Source organism: Entelurus aequoreus, linkage group LG11 (genome assembly GCF_033978785.1).
Source record: "Entelurus aequoreus isolate RoL-2023_Sb linkage group LG11, RoL_Eaeq_v1.1, whole genome shotgun sequence".
NCBI lineage: Eukaryota > Metazoa > Chordata > Actinopteri > Syngnathiformes > Syngnathidae > Entelurus > Entelurus aequoreus.
In genome coordinates, this window is record NC_084741.1 from 41,298,654 (window position 1) to 41,311,153 (window position 12,500).

Here is a 12,500-nt window from a genome sequence, read left to right on the forward strand (position 1 = left end):
GGTGTGGTGAAATTTGTCCTATGCATTTGACCCATCACCCTTGTTCACCCCCTGGGAGGTGAGGGGAGCAGTGGGCAGCAGTGGTGCCGCGCCCGGGAATCATTTTTGGTGATTTAACCCCCAATTCCAACCCTTGATGCTGAGTGCCAAGCAGGGAGGTAAAGGGTCCCATTTTTTATAGTCTTTGGTATGACTCGACCGGGGTTTGAACTCACAACCTAGCCATCTCAGGGCGGACACTCTAACCACTAGGCCACTGAGTTAGAGGGAACATTGTTTGGGGGTATCCATAATACGCCAATAGAGAGAAGTTTTTATTTACACGATGAGACGGGTGTGTCCGGCCTCCGCCGAATCCCTGAGGCCGACTCACCGAACCCCTAGGGTTCGATCGAACCCAGGTTAAGAACCACTGAACTAATTAAAGGCCATACTGAAATGACATTTTTTTATTTAAACGGGGATAGCAGATCCATTCTATGTGTCATACTTGATCATTTCGCGATATTGCCATATTTTTGCTGAAAGGATTTAGTAGAGAACAACGACGATAAAGTTCGCAACTTTTGGTCGCTGATAAAAAAAAAGGCCTTGCCCCTACCGGAAGTAGCGTGACGTCGCAAGCTGGAGGGCCGAGAGATTCGGACCGAGAAAGCGACGATTACCCCATTAATTTGAGCGAGGATGAAAGATTCGTGGATGAGGAACGTGAGAGTGAAGGACTACAGTGCAGTGCAGGATGTATCTTTTTTCGCTCTGACCGTAACTTAGGTACAAGGGTTCATTGTATTTTACACTTTCTCTTTTTTCTATTGTGGATCACGGATTTGTATTTTAAACCACCTCGGATACTATATCCTCTTGAAAATGAGAGTCGAGAACGCGAAACGGACATTCACAGTGACTTTTATCTCCACAACAATACATCGGCGAAACACTTTAGCTACGGAGCTAACTTGATAGCATCGGGCTCAGATGCAGATAGAAACAAAATAAATAAACCCCTGACTGGAAGGATGGACAGAAAATCAACAATACTATTAAATCCTGGACATGTAAATACACGGTTAATGCTTTCCAGCTTGGCGAAGCTTAAAAATGCTGTTGCTAAAGACGCCATTGAAGCTAACTTAGCAACGGGACCTCACAGAGCTATGATAAAAACATTAGCACTCCACCTACGCCAGCCAGCCCTCATCTGCTCATCAACACCCGTGCTCACCTGCGTTCCAGCGATCGACGGAAGGACGAAGGACTTCACCCGATCATCCGTGCGGTCGGCGGCTAGCGTCGGCTAGCGCGTCTGCTATCCAAGTCAAAGTCCTCCTGGTTGTGTTGCTGTAGCCAGCCGCTAATACACCGATACCACCTACAACTTTCTTCTTTGTAGTCTTCATTGTTCATTAAACAAATTGCAAAAGATTCACCAACACAGATGTCCAGAATACTGTGGAATTTTGAGATGAAAACAGAGCTTTTTTGTATTGGATTCAATGGTGTCCCAATACTTCCGTTTAACTAGTGACGTCACGCGCATACGTCATCATACACAGACGTTTTCAAGCGGAAGTTTAGCGGGAAATTTAAAATTGCACTTTATAAGTTAACCCGGCCGTATTGGCATGTGTTGCAATGTTAAGATTTCATCATTGATATATAAACTATCAGACTGCGTGGTCGGTAGTAGTGGGTTTCAGTAGGCCTTTAATGGTGAATATGTGTTCCCCATACTAAAGTGTTACCTAATTTTCTTCTGGTCCTCATAAGTCATAAAAAATATAAATAATTTTTTTTGGTATCGTGATACAGTTTTCAGCCGTAACGCCCAGCCCTGATCTAAAATCCTGTTTTTTGGAAGAAAACATAGTCGTGTGTAAGATTAGCTGTTTGGAACATTTGCTCTCATGTTTCACCTCCGGAGGACTTGAACCCAGACGGATGACCGAGCGAGCCAACTGAATCCTTCTTCTTTCTTTTTCCTCCAGATTCCGAGAACACGGCGGTGATGCTGTCGGCGCTGCTGGCCAGCCTCAACAGCTGCTGCAACCCGTGGATCTACATGATCTTCAGCGGCCACCTTCTGCAGGACTTCGTGAACTGCCTGCCCTGCTGCCACCGCATCAAGGCCGACTTCCGCAAGGAGGACTCGGACAGCAGCCTGCGCAGGACCACGCTGCTCACCAAGGCCACCAACCGCAGCCCCACGGGCAGCTCCGGAAACTGGAAGGAACTGGACAATTACCCCAAGACTCCCGCTCAGGCCGAGTGAGCGCGCAGCCTGGCAACTCTTTCACTGGAATGGAAAAAAAACTGAAGGTACACAAACATTGATCGAGCCCCGCGAGCGGGATTCGGAGACACTCGCTTGTTCCTGCTGCTGGATTGTTTGATTTGTGGTGTCCACCAGGATGTCGAAGACAATAGAGGGATACGAAACAAAAGACCCGCTAATAACTCTGCTCATGCATCATGGTGTCATATTGTCCTCTTTACAGCGTTCCGTCATAACCAGACGTGTCCCCTGTCCTCGTGTGAATACTGAGAGACCAGCTCATGCTTTTGTGCGTCCAAACAGAAACATTCCCGCCAATCGGACCCTCCGGGGACGTTCCCATCGTGCCATTTCGCGCAAAATCCAATCCCCATTAATCATGCCCTGCGACAAGGGCTGTGACTCTTTGGGCAACTAACCATCCGATCCGATTCCGATTCCGATTCCTGGGGTGACGATTCGACTCAGAATCTATTTTCGCGTTGTATTTGTTGGTATAATAATTATAATAAAACTTTTTCTAAAGAGGTTACAGGTTAAAAAATTTCCTTCTGGTTGCATTTTTAAAAATGTATTGTTATAAAAAAATATATATATATATAGTTGAGGTTACTGTGGTTTATCTGTTATACAGTGCTCAATACCGGGGTAAAGCGGAATATACGTAAACACAGAAGCTATTTCATCCCTACAAGCCTGTTTCGCAGGTTTCCCTGCTCTTTAGGGGATTTTATATATATACAGTACATACATATATACATATATATACATATATACACTACCGTTCAAAAGTTTATATATATATATATATATATATATATATATATATATATATATATATATATATATATATATATATATATATATATATATATATATATATATATATATATATATATATATAATTATTTTAAATATATATATATGAGATTGGCTCCAGCACCCCCTGCGACCCCAAAAAGGGACAGGCGGTAGAAAAATGGATGGATGGATGGATGGATATATATATATATATATATATACAGTAGATACTTGGAAAACCGCAAGCTAATGTAATGTTGTTGTTTTTATAAAAGCCACTAAAACATTGTAACTTTGCGCTACTTTTTGAAATAAGCTGCCATCGAATCAGGCGTTTTAACAGTCACAAAAAAAAAGCCCCAAAAATCGTATAAATACTGCTGTCTTACAACCGAAACCGCTATACGCTAACCTGGATAGCATTAGCATAAGCATGGAAAATGTGCAATTTGTACCCATGGGCACGCATTTTTTATCGGATTTGAAATTCCAGATTTTTTCTCACAGGAATGCCGAACAAATCGCGGTCATCCCCTATGCTGCTAGCATGCTATGATATGCGGTGATATGGTGTACCTTTTTAGTGCATACACTTTTTAGGGCCTTAGTTTGTTTCATTCATTGACATTTTGACACTGAAAAGTTCTTGTTATTCCGTAAATGCGCTAATTTAATATGTATTTAATTTTGAAAGCGGGCGGTAATTGGAGTGAGGTCGTTATTGTTAAGGGGGGGAAAAGTACAAAGAAAAATTTGACTTGTTGTTGAACATGCTCAAAAAGTACTCTTATCAAGAAAATGAAATAAAATAAATAAATAGCCACACAATATACTTTCTTTGCAGAAGAAATATGCTACATAATAATATTGTTCTAGAGACATATTGTTTTTGAGTGTTTGAACATGACTATCTTCTTCCCGTTTTGAATTTGTAAAATTCGTTGTGTTATATATGTATATATATATATATATATATATATATATATATATATATATATATATATATATATATATATATATATATATATATATATATATATATATATATATATATATATATATATATATATATATATATATATATATATATATATATATATATATATATATATATATATATATATATATATATATTAGGGATGTCCGATAATGGCTTTTTGCCGATATCCGATATTCCGATATTGTCCAACTCTTTAATTACCGATACCGATATCAACCGATACTGATGTATACAGTTGTTGAATTAACACATTATTATGCCTAATTTGGACAACCAGGTATGGTGAAGATATGGTCCTTTTTTTTAAAAATGTATAAAATAAAATAAGATAAATAAATTAAAAACATTTTCTTGAATAAAAAAGAAAGTAAAACAATATAAAAACAGTTACATAGAAACTAGTAATTAATGAAAATGAGTCAAATTAACCAGCAGCACGCACAATCATGTGTGCTTACGGACTGTATCCCTTGCAGACTGTATTGATATATATTGATATATAATGTAGGAACCAGAATATTAATAACAGAAAGAAACAACCCTTTTGTGCGAATGAGTGTAAATGAGCGTAAAAGGGGGGAGGGAGGTTTTTTGGGTTGGTGCACTAATTGTAAGTGTATCTTGTGTTGATTTAATAAAAAATAAAAACAATTTTTAAAAAACGATACCGATAATAAAAAAACGATACCGATAATTTTCGATATTACATTTTAAAGCATTTATCGTCCGATAATATCGGCAGGCCGATATTATCGGACATCTCTAATATATATATATATATATATATATATATATATATATATATATACACTACCATTCAAAAGTTTGGGGTCACATTGAAATGTCCTTATTTTTGAAGGAAAAGCATTGTACTTTTCAATGAAGATAACCTTAAACTAGTCTTAACTTTAAAGAAATACACTCTATACATTGCTAATGTGGTAAATGACTATTCTAGCTGCAAATGTCTGGTTTTTGGTGCAATATCTACATAGGTGTATAGAGGCCCATTTCCAGCAACTATCACTGCAGTGTTCTAATGGTACAATGTGTTTGCTCATTGGCTCAGAAGGCTAATTGATGATTAGAAAACCCTTGTGCAATTATGTTCACACATCTGAAAACAGTTTAGCTCGTTACAGAAGCTACAAAACTGACCTTCCTTTGAGCAGATTGAGTTTCTGGAGCATCACATTTGTGGGGTCAATTAAACGCTCAAAATGGCCAGAAAAAGAGAACTTTCATCTGAAACTCGACAGTCTATTCTTGTTCTTAGAAATGAAGGCTATTCCACGAAATTGTTTGGGTGACCCCAAACATTTGAACGGTAGTATATATATATATATATATATATATATATATATATATATATATATATATATATATATATATATATATATATATATATATATAGTACAAGCAAAAGTTTGTGCACACCTTCTCCTCATTCAATGCATTTTCTTTATTTTCATGACTATTTACATTGTAGATTGTCACTGAAGGCATCAAAACTATGACTGAACACATGTGGAGTTATGTACTTAACAAGAGAATGCCAAGAGTGTGCAAAGCAGTAATCAGAGCAAGGTGTGGCTATTTTGAAGAAACTAGAATACAAAACATGTTTTCAGTTATTTCACCTTTTTTTGTTAAGTGAAAACAAAGAAAACCCATTGAATGAGGAGAAGATGTGTCCAAATTGTGGCCTGTACTGTGTATATATACACACATACACACACACACATATTAGGGGTGCAACAATACACATATTCGTATTGAACCGTTCAAATCAATGGTCTCGGTTCGATTGATCAACTTCTGACGATACGCTCTGTGCTGAAAGCTCAGTGGATCCGCACTGGACTATGCAGATCCACTAAGCTGCACACTCCCACTTTCATTCAGACCAAAACAAGCTGCCGAGACAGACGCCACATGCGAAGCGAGCTCGTTGCAATATGGCTAATGCCTCAAATATACCTGAAATCGAACATCCTCCGCCATCATTCAGATCTGGCGTGTGGAACTCCTTTGGTTTTCGTGTCAAGTGTGACCCTGATGGCAAGCGTGTCGCGGACAAAAATACATCAGTGTGTCGCAAAGTGTCACACAACGATAAACTACAAACATTTACGCCGACATCACCCCGATGCGGAAATAGGTGGAAGCAAACAAAAACAAGGGGCGGCAACTTTACCCGGGGTACATGATTCAAAGAGGGCAAAATAAATCAATCGGGCGATTGCTACTTTTATTGCGCTCGACATGCGACCCTTTTCTGTTGTGGAAAATGTCGGGTTTGCACCCAAGCCATGTTACAAGATTCCTTCACGAACCTTTTCTACCCATACCGTAGTTCCTGTTTTGTACCATAAGGCAAAAGCCCATTTAGAGACAGCAGTTTTCGTATTGCACCCGCTATTACAGAAGATGGGTGATTTATCAGATGCATTTATTTTATTATTATTATTATACTTTTTTAAAGTTAAAGTACCAATGATTGTCACACACACACTAAGTGTGGCGAAATTATTCTCTGCATTTGACCCATCACCCTTGATCACCCCCTAGGAGGTGAGGGGAGCAATGAGCCACAGCGGTGGCCCCCCCCCCGGGAATAATTTTTGGTGATTTAACCCCCAATTGCAACCCTTGATGCTGAGTGCCAAGCAGGGAGGTAATGGGTCCCACTTTTATAGTCTTTGGTATGACTCTGCCGTATTGGTATGAACTCACAACCTACCGATCTCAGAGCGGACACTCTAACCCAGGGGTCACCAACCTTTTTGAAACCAAGAGCTACTTCTTGGGTAGTGATTAATGCGAAGGGCTACCAGTTTAAAAACACTTAAATAAATTGCCAGAAATAGCCAATTTGCTCAATTTACCTTTAACTCTATGTTATTATTAATAATTAATGATATTTACACTTAATTGAACGGTTTAAAAGAGAAAACACGAAAAAAATTACAATTAAATTTTGAAACATAGTTTATCTCCAATTTCGACTCTTTAAAATTCAAAATTCAACCGAAAAAAAGAAGAGAAAAACTAGCTAATTCGAATCTTTTTGAAAAAATTAAAAAAATAATTTATGTAACATTATTAGTAATTTTTCCTGATTAAGATTAATTTTAGAATTTTGATGACATGTTTTAAATAGGTTAAAATCCAATCTGCACTTTGTTAGAATATATAACAAATTGGACCAAGCTATATTTCTAACAAAGACAAATCATTATTTTTTCTAGAATTTCCAGAACAAAAATTTTAAAAGAAATTCAAAAGACTTTGAAATAAGATTTAAATTTGATTCTACAGATTTTCTAGATTTGCCAGAATAATTTTTTTGAATTTTAATCATAATAAGTTTGAAGAAATATTACACAAATATTCTTCGTCGAAAAAACAGAAGCTAAAATGAACAATTAAATTAAAATGTATTTATTATTCTTTACAATAAAAAAAATAAATTTACTTGAACATTGATTTAAATTGTCAGGAAAGAAGAGGAAGGAATTTAAAAGGTAAAAAGGTATATGTGTTTAAAAATCCTAAAATCATTTTAAGGTTGTATTTTTTCTCTAAAATTGTCTTTCTGAAAGTTATAAGAAGCAAAGTAAAAAAATTCATGAATTTATTTAAACAAGTGAAGACCAAGTCTTTAAAATATTTTCTTGGATTTTCAAATTCTATTTGAGTTTTGTCTCTCTTAGAATTAAAAATGTCGGGCAAAGCGAGACCAGCTTGCTAGTAAATAAATACAATTAAAAAAATAGAGGCAGCTCACTGGTAATTGCTGCTATTTGAGCTACTTTTAGAACAGGCCAGCGGGCTACTCATCTGGTCCTTACGGGCTACCTGGTGCCCGCGGGCACCGCGTTGGTGACCCCTGCTCTAACCACTAGGCCACTGAGTAGAGCGCATTTAAGCCGCACCCACCAAATTTTAGAAGAAAACAAATATTTTTTACATATATTTGCCGCACCGGACTATAAGCCGCAGATACATACAGGTAGATTTGGCCACTGGGCCCTGAGTTTGACACCTATACAAGTATATTTACAAGTATTTTCTGGGCGATAGAGCACATTTAAGCCACACCCACCAAATTTTTGAAAAAAAAAATATTTTTACATATATTAGCTGCACCGGACTATAAGCCGCAGATACATACAGGTAGATTTGGCTACTGGGCCCTGAGTTTGACACCTATACAAGTATATTTACAAGTATTTTCCGGGCAATAGAGCGCATTTCTTTCTGCTCCGCCGCTCCCAGTCTGTGGAACGCTCTCCCTGACCACCTGAGGGCACCACAGACTGTGGATGCTTTTAAAAAAGACTTAAAAACCCTTCTTTTTAAAAAAAAAAAGCCTTTTTTTAGATATATGCATACTAGTTTTAGCTATTTGGCTGTTCCAGTTTTTAGTTTTTAGTTTTTTTTAAATTATCTTTAAATTTTAAAATTTTATTTTTTTTATACACTGTAGCACTTAGAGGTCGTTTACTCAATGTGAAGTGCTTTTTACAAATAAAATCTATTATTAGTATTTAAGCCACACCCACCAAATTTTAGAAGAAAAAATATATTTTTACATAAATTAGCCGCAGATACATACAGGTAGATTTGGCCACTGGGCCCTGAGTTTGACACCTATACAAGTATATTTACAAGTATTTTCTGGGCGATAGAGCACATTTAAGCCACACCCACCAAATTTTAGAAGAAAAAAAATATTTTTACATATATTAGCTGCACCGGACTATAAGCCGCAGATACATACAGGTAGATTTGGCCACTGGGCCCTGAGTTTGACACCTATACAAGTATATTTACAAGTATTTGCTGGGCGATAGAGCACATTTAAGCCACACCCACCAAATTTTAGGAGAAAATTTTTTTTTTTACATATATTAGCTGCACCGGACTATAAGCCGCAGATACATACAGGTAGATTTGGCTACTGGGCCCTGAGTTTGACACCTATACAAGTATATTTACAAGTATTTTCTGGGCGATAGAGCACATTTAAGCCACACCCACCAAATTTTAGAAGAAAAAAAATATTTTTACATATATTAGCTGCACCGGACTATAAGCCGCAGATACATACAGGTAGATTTGGCTACTGGGCCCTGAGTTTGACACCTATACAAGTATATTTACAAGTATTTTCCGGGCAATAGAGCGCATTTCTTTCTGCTCCGCCGCTCCCAGTCTGTGGAACGCTCTCCCTGACCACCTGAGGGCACCACAGACTGTGGATGCTTTTAAAAAAGACTTAAAAACCCTTCTCTTTAAAAAAGCCTTTTTTTAGATATATGCATACTAGTTTTAGCTATTTGGCTGTTCCAGTTTTTAGTTTTTAGTTTTTTTTAAATTATCTTTACATTTTTTAATTTTATTTCTTTTATACACTGTAGCACTTAGAGGTCGTTTACTCAATGTAAAGTGCTTTTTACAAATAAAATCTATTATTAGTATTTAAGCCACACCCACCAAATTTTAGAAGAAAAAATATATTTTTACATAAATTAGCCGCAGATACATACAGGTAGATTTGGCCACTGGGCCCTGAGTTTGACACCTATACAAGTATATTTACAAGTATTTTCCGGGCAATAGAGCCAATTTAAGCCGCACCCACCAAATTTTAGAAGAAAAACAATATTTTTACATAAATTAGCCGCACCAGACTATAAGACGCAGATCCATACAGGTAGATTTGGCCACCGGGCCCTGAGTTTGACACCTATCATCTACATCAATAATAATATGATTTGTCTGAGTGGCTGGACAGGACAGATTAGGAAAGAAAAAAAAATATATGTATATATTTTTTTTAATCGATTAAAAATCGTTACAAATAAGAATCGTGATTAATCTGAAAATCGATTTTTTTTTTTTTGGACACCCCTATCAAATATGAGCCCTTATGATGCTATGATTGCTAGGGGGCATATTTCCACACTGTTGGGGAATTGCTACGATCCGCCGTGACGTGTTCCCCCGGCAATAGACTGCGCTATTCATTTCTTTCTTTGCCGTTTTTGGCAAGGGCGACAGCTTCTCTCAGCGTTCACACGCAATTTCTTGGGAAGTGGGGGGGGGGGGGGGGGGGGCGGTGGGGTCACATCTACTGGTTGCTTATAGAAAAGCTACATTCCAGTTTCCAGCGGGGGATTACATGTCCGCCGCCTCAACCACCCTCCTTCCTGTCAAAGTGTTTACAGAGATTTCCAGGTTGCAATGGCAGCCGCGAGGGTGTCGAAAAGAGCCGGCTGGACTGTGAGGCCAGGGAGCCGACACGCATCCTTCTTAATGAACGCTCATGAACACCCCGAGGAACCTGTCCTTTGAAAGATGACTGCTCTAGGTTCCGTTTCATGTTGCAGCAGGGGTGCTCGTTTTTTGCAGTTTGGTTTTCAAAGGCCCCTTTGAGTGCGGCGAGCGTCTTTCGGGGTGATTTGAAGCGAGGAGATGGGGGGTCCGCTCGCCTCCTGACCCCCCGCGCGTCCCTCCCATGGCTGGCTCGGAGTCGAGGCTGACACATTCCCCACGCACCACGTCAGCTCCTTTAATGGCATCCTGCACCGATAGCTGTCTGAGTGGTGTGAAGGGGCTGGGCGGGGGTGGGGGATGGGTTTGGGATTCAGACCCGCACCATTTCCTGCACATGTGGCGTGGAGCGCTGTAAATGTGCGCTGAGATACTTGTGTACTGTGCTGTGCAAAAGTCTTAGGCCACCGTAGGATTTGTTGTTTTAGCTTCCTGCTATAATGTCTTACACAGGGCTGAAAACTGTATCACGATTTAAGTGTTTCGTATCGGTCGATTATCGATAATTATTCATATTTTTTATGGCCGATTGAAAAAAAAAAAGTTTTTAATTCTAATTATAATCCACTCAGCTATCAAAGCAGAAAGGAAATGTCAACAAAAATATGTAAACAACATTTTAAAATCACTTAAAAATCTCCTAAAATGAAGGTTTAGTGCCCGCGGCATGAGTTTGCCAAGTATAAAAATGAACCTGAAATTTTTGAATGAAAGAAACAGCGGTTCTAAATGTGTCCACTGGATGTCGCAATAGCAATTATTTGTATCTTTGTAGCTGATGCCACATTGTGGAAGTTGCTTCCCAGCATTTCCACTGTTAGTAGACACAGCACCGGAGCCAAGCGTGCAGATTTTAACCAGGTTTTAATGTACATAGATTTTATCAAAAGTTTTCTCCAGCAGGACGTGGCTTTCCAGTCACCTCCGTATCCTCACTCCCCTCCTGTTCCCGGCCGCTTACTGTTAAAGACAACAGATGATTAGATAACTCGTTCCACCTGGGAGATCTCATCACCTGTTCAGCTGTGTCTCGCCGTCAGCACTGCCACGCCCCTATATGATGGCACTCTGTCCTCAGTACCAATGGACAGAGGCGGTGACTTTCGCTCCTGCAAGCAGTGCTGGCCACACCTCCCTCCACATACACATGTACAAAATAAACCACATGATGTTAGTGCATCAGTTGAGGAAAATGATCAAACTACATAAGTAACATACCGTAATTTCATTTTGATGTAATTTTTTTATCTTGATAGATTGAAAATTAACACCAATGAGTTGACTGAAGAAACATTATCACATCATTTATTCAGAAAATATAAATAATGACAAATAAAGATAGAGTACTATAAACCGCAACATGTAAATGTAAAAATAAATAATAAAAAAATACAAACATTATGATTTGTACAAAATGTCAAAATGTGCTTGTTCTATTTTTAAACAAAGAAAAACACATCTGAAGTTGTCTTTATGTTTAAGTTATCGTGCCGTGATTTTACCAGTCCGGCCCATTTGGGAGTAGATTTTTCTCCATGTGGCCCCCCGATCTAAAATGAGTTTGACACGCCTGGTTTAGTGCCAGGAAGTTAAAGCTGTGCTCTAAAGGGTGGGCACGGCCTTGCATCATATACAGACCACATTGGTCTTACTACAGTCCCAAAATCCCCAAAACCGCCATACTGTCGAGGTGACTTTTCCCGTTTTTTCCGCAATTTCTTCGTTTTTTTACTTTCTCTTCCATGCAAAGAATGAACCTCCAGACAACAAGATGGCGCAACCAAACTTGATAGTTGATACTGTTACCCGATTGGCTGTTAACATGTCACTCCGACAGATCAGTGATCACTTCCTGCTTTGCTTAGTTACCAGAGAGCGAGTGTCTTTGTTCATGCAACCAACCTTGCTTCGCAACTATCGCTCTCTTCCGACGAAAAATAATTATTTAAACACATTTTATATTTATTGTATTTATTGTTTATGTTTACCGCGATACACATCGCCCAGCCCAAGTCTTACAGACCCATTGATCTGCGCCAGCCGGGTTCACACTTTTTTGTTCAGTAAAATCAGCCCCCCCCCCCC

At 38.6% G+C, this 12,500-nt stretch overlaps 2 protein-coding genes across 3 annotated transcripts in view; both read left to right on the forward strand.

The window, feature by feature from the left end:
- Window positions 1-12,500, forward strand: part of LOC133660120 (protein phosphatase 1H-like) — a 163,618-nt gene that overhangs the window by 25,977 nt on the left and 125,141 nt on the right. The window lies entirely within an intron of this gene.
- avpr1aa (arginine vasopressin receptor 1Aa) overlaps window positions 1-12,500 on the forward strand; it is a 31,449-nt gene that overhangs the window by 12,934 nt on the left and 6,015 nt on the right. Inside the window, exon 2 of one of the 2 annotated variants that reach the window (XM_062063279.1) lies at window positions 1,986-2,316. In XM_062063279.1, coding sequence (XP_061919263.1) covers window positions 1,986-2,269 — 284 coding nt within the window. In that variant the 3' untranslated portion in view covers window positions 2,270-2,316. Of the gene's footprint in view, window positions 1-1,985; window positions 2,998-12,500 lie in introns of those variants that run through there. The other variant, XM_062063278.1, reaches the window with a different exon arrangement.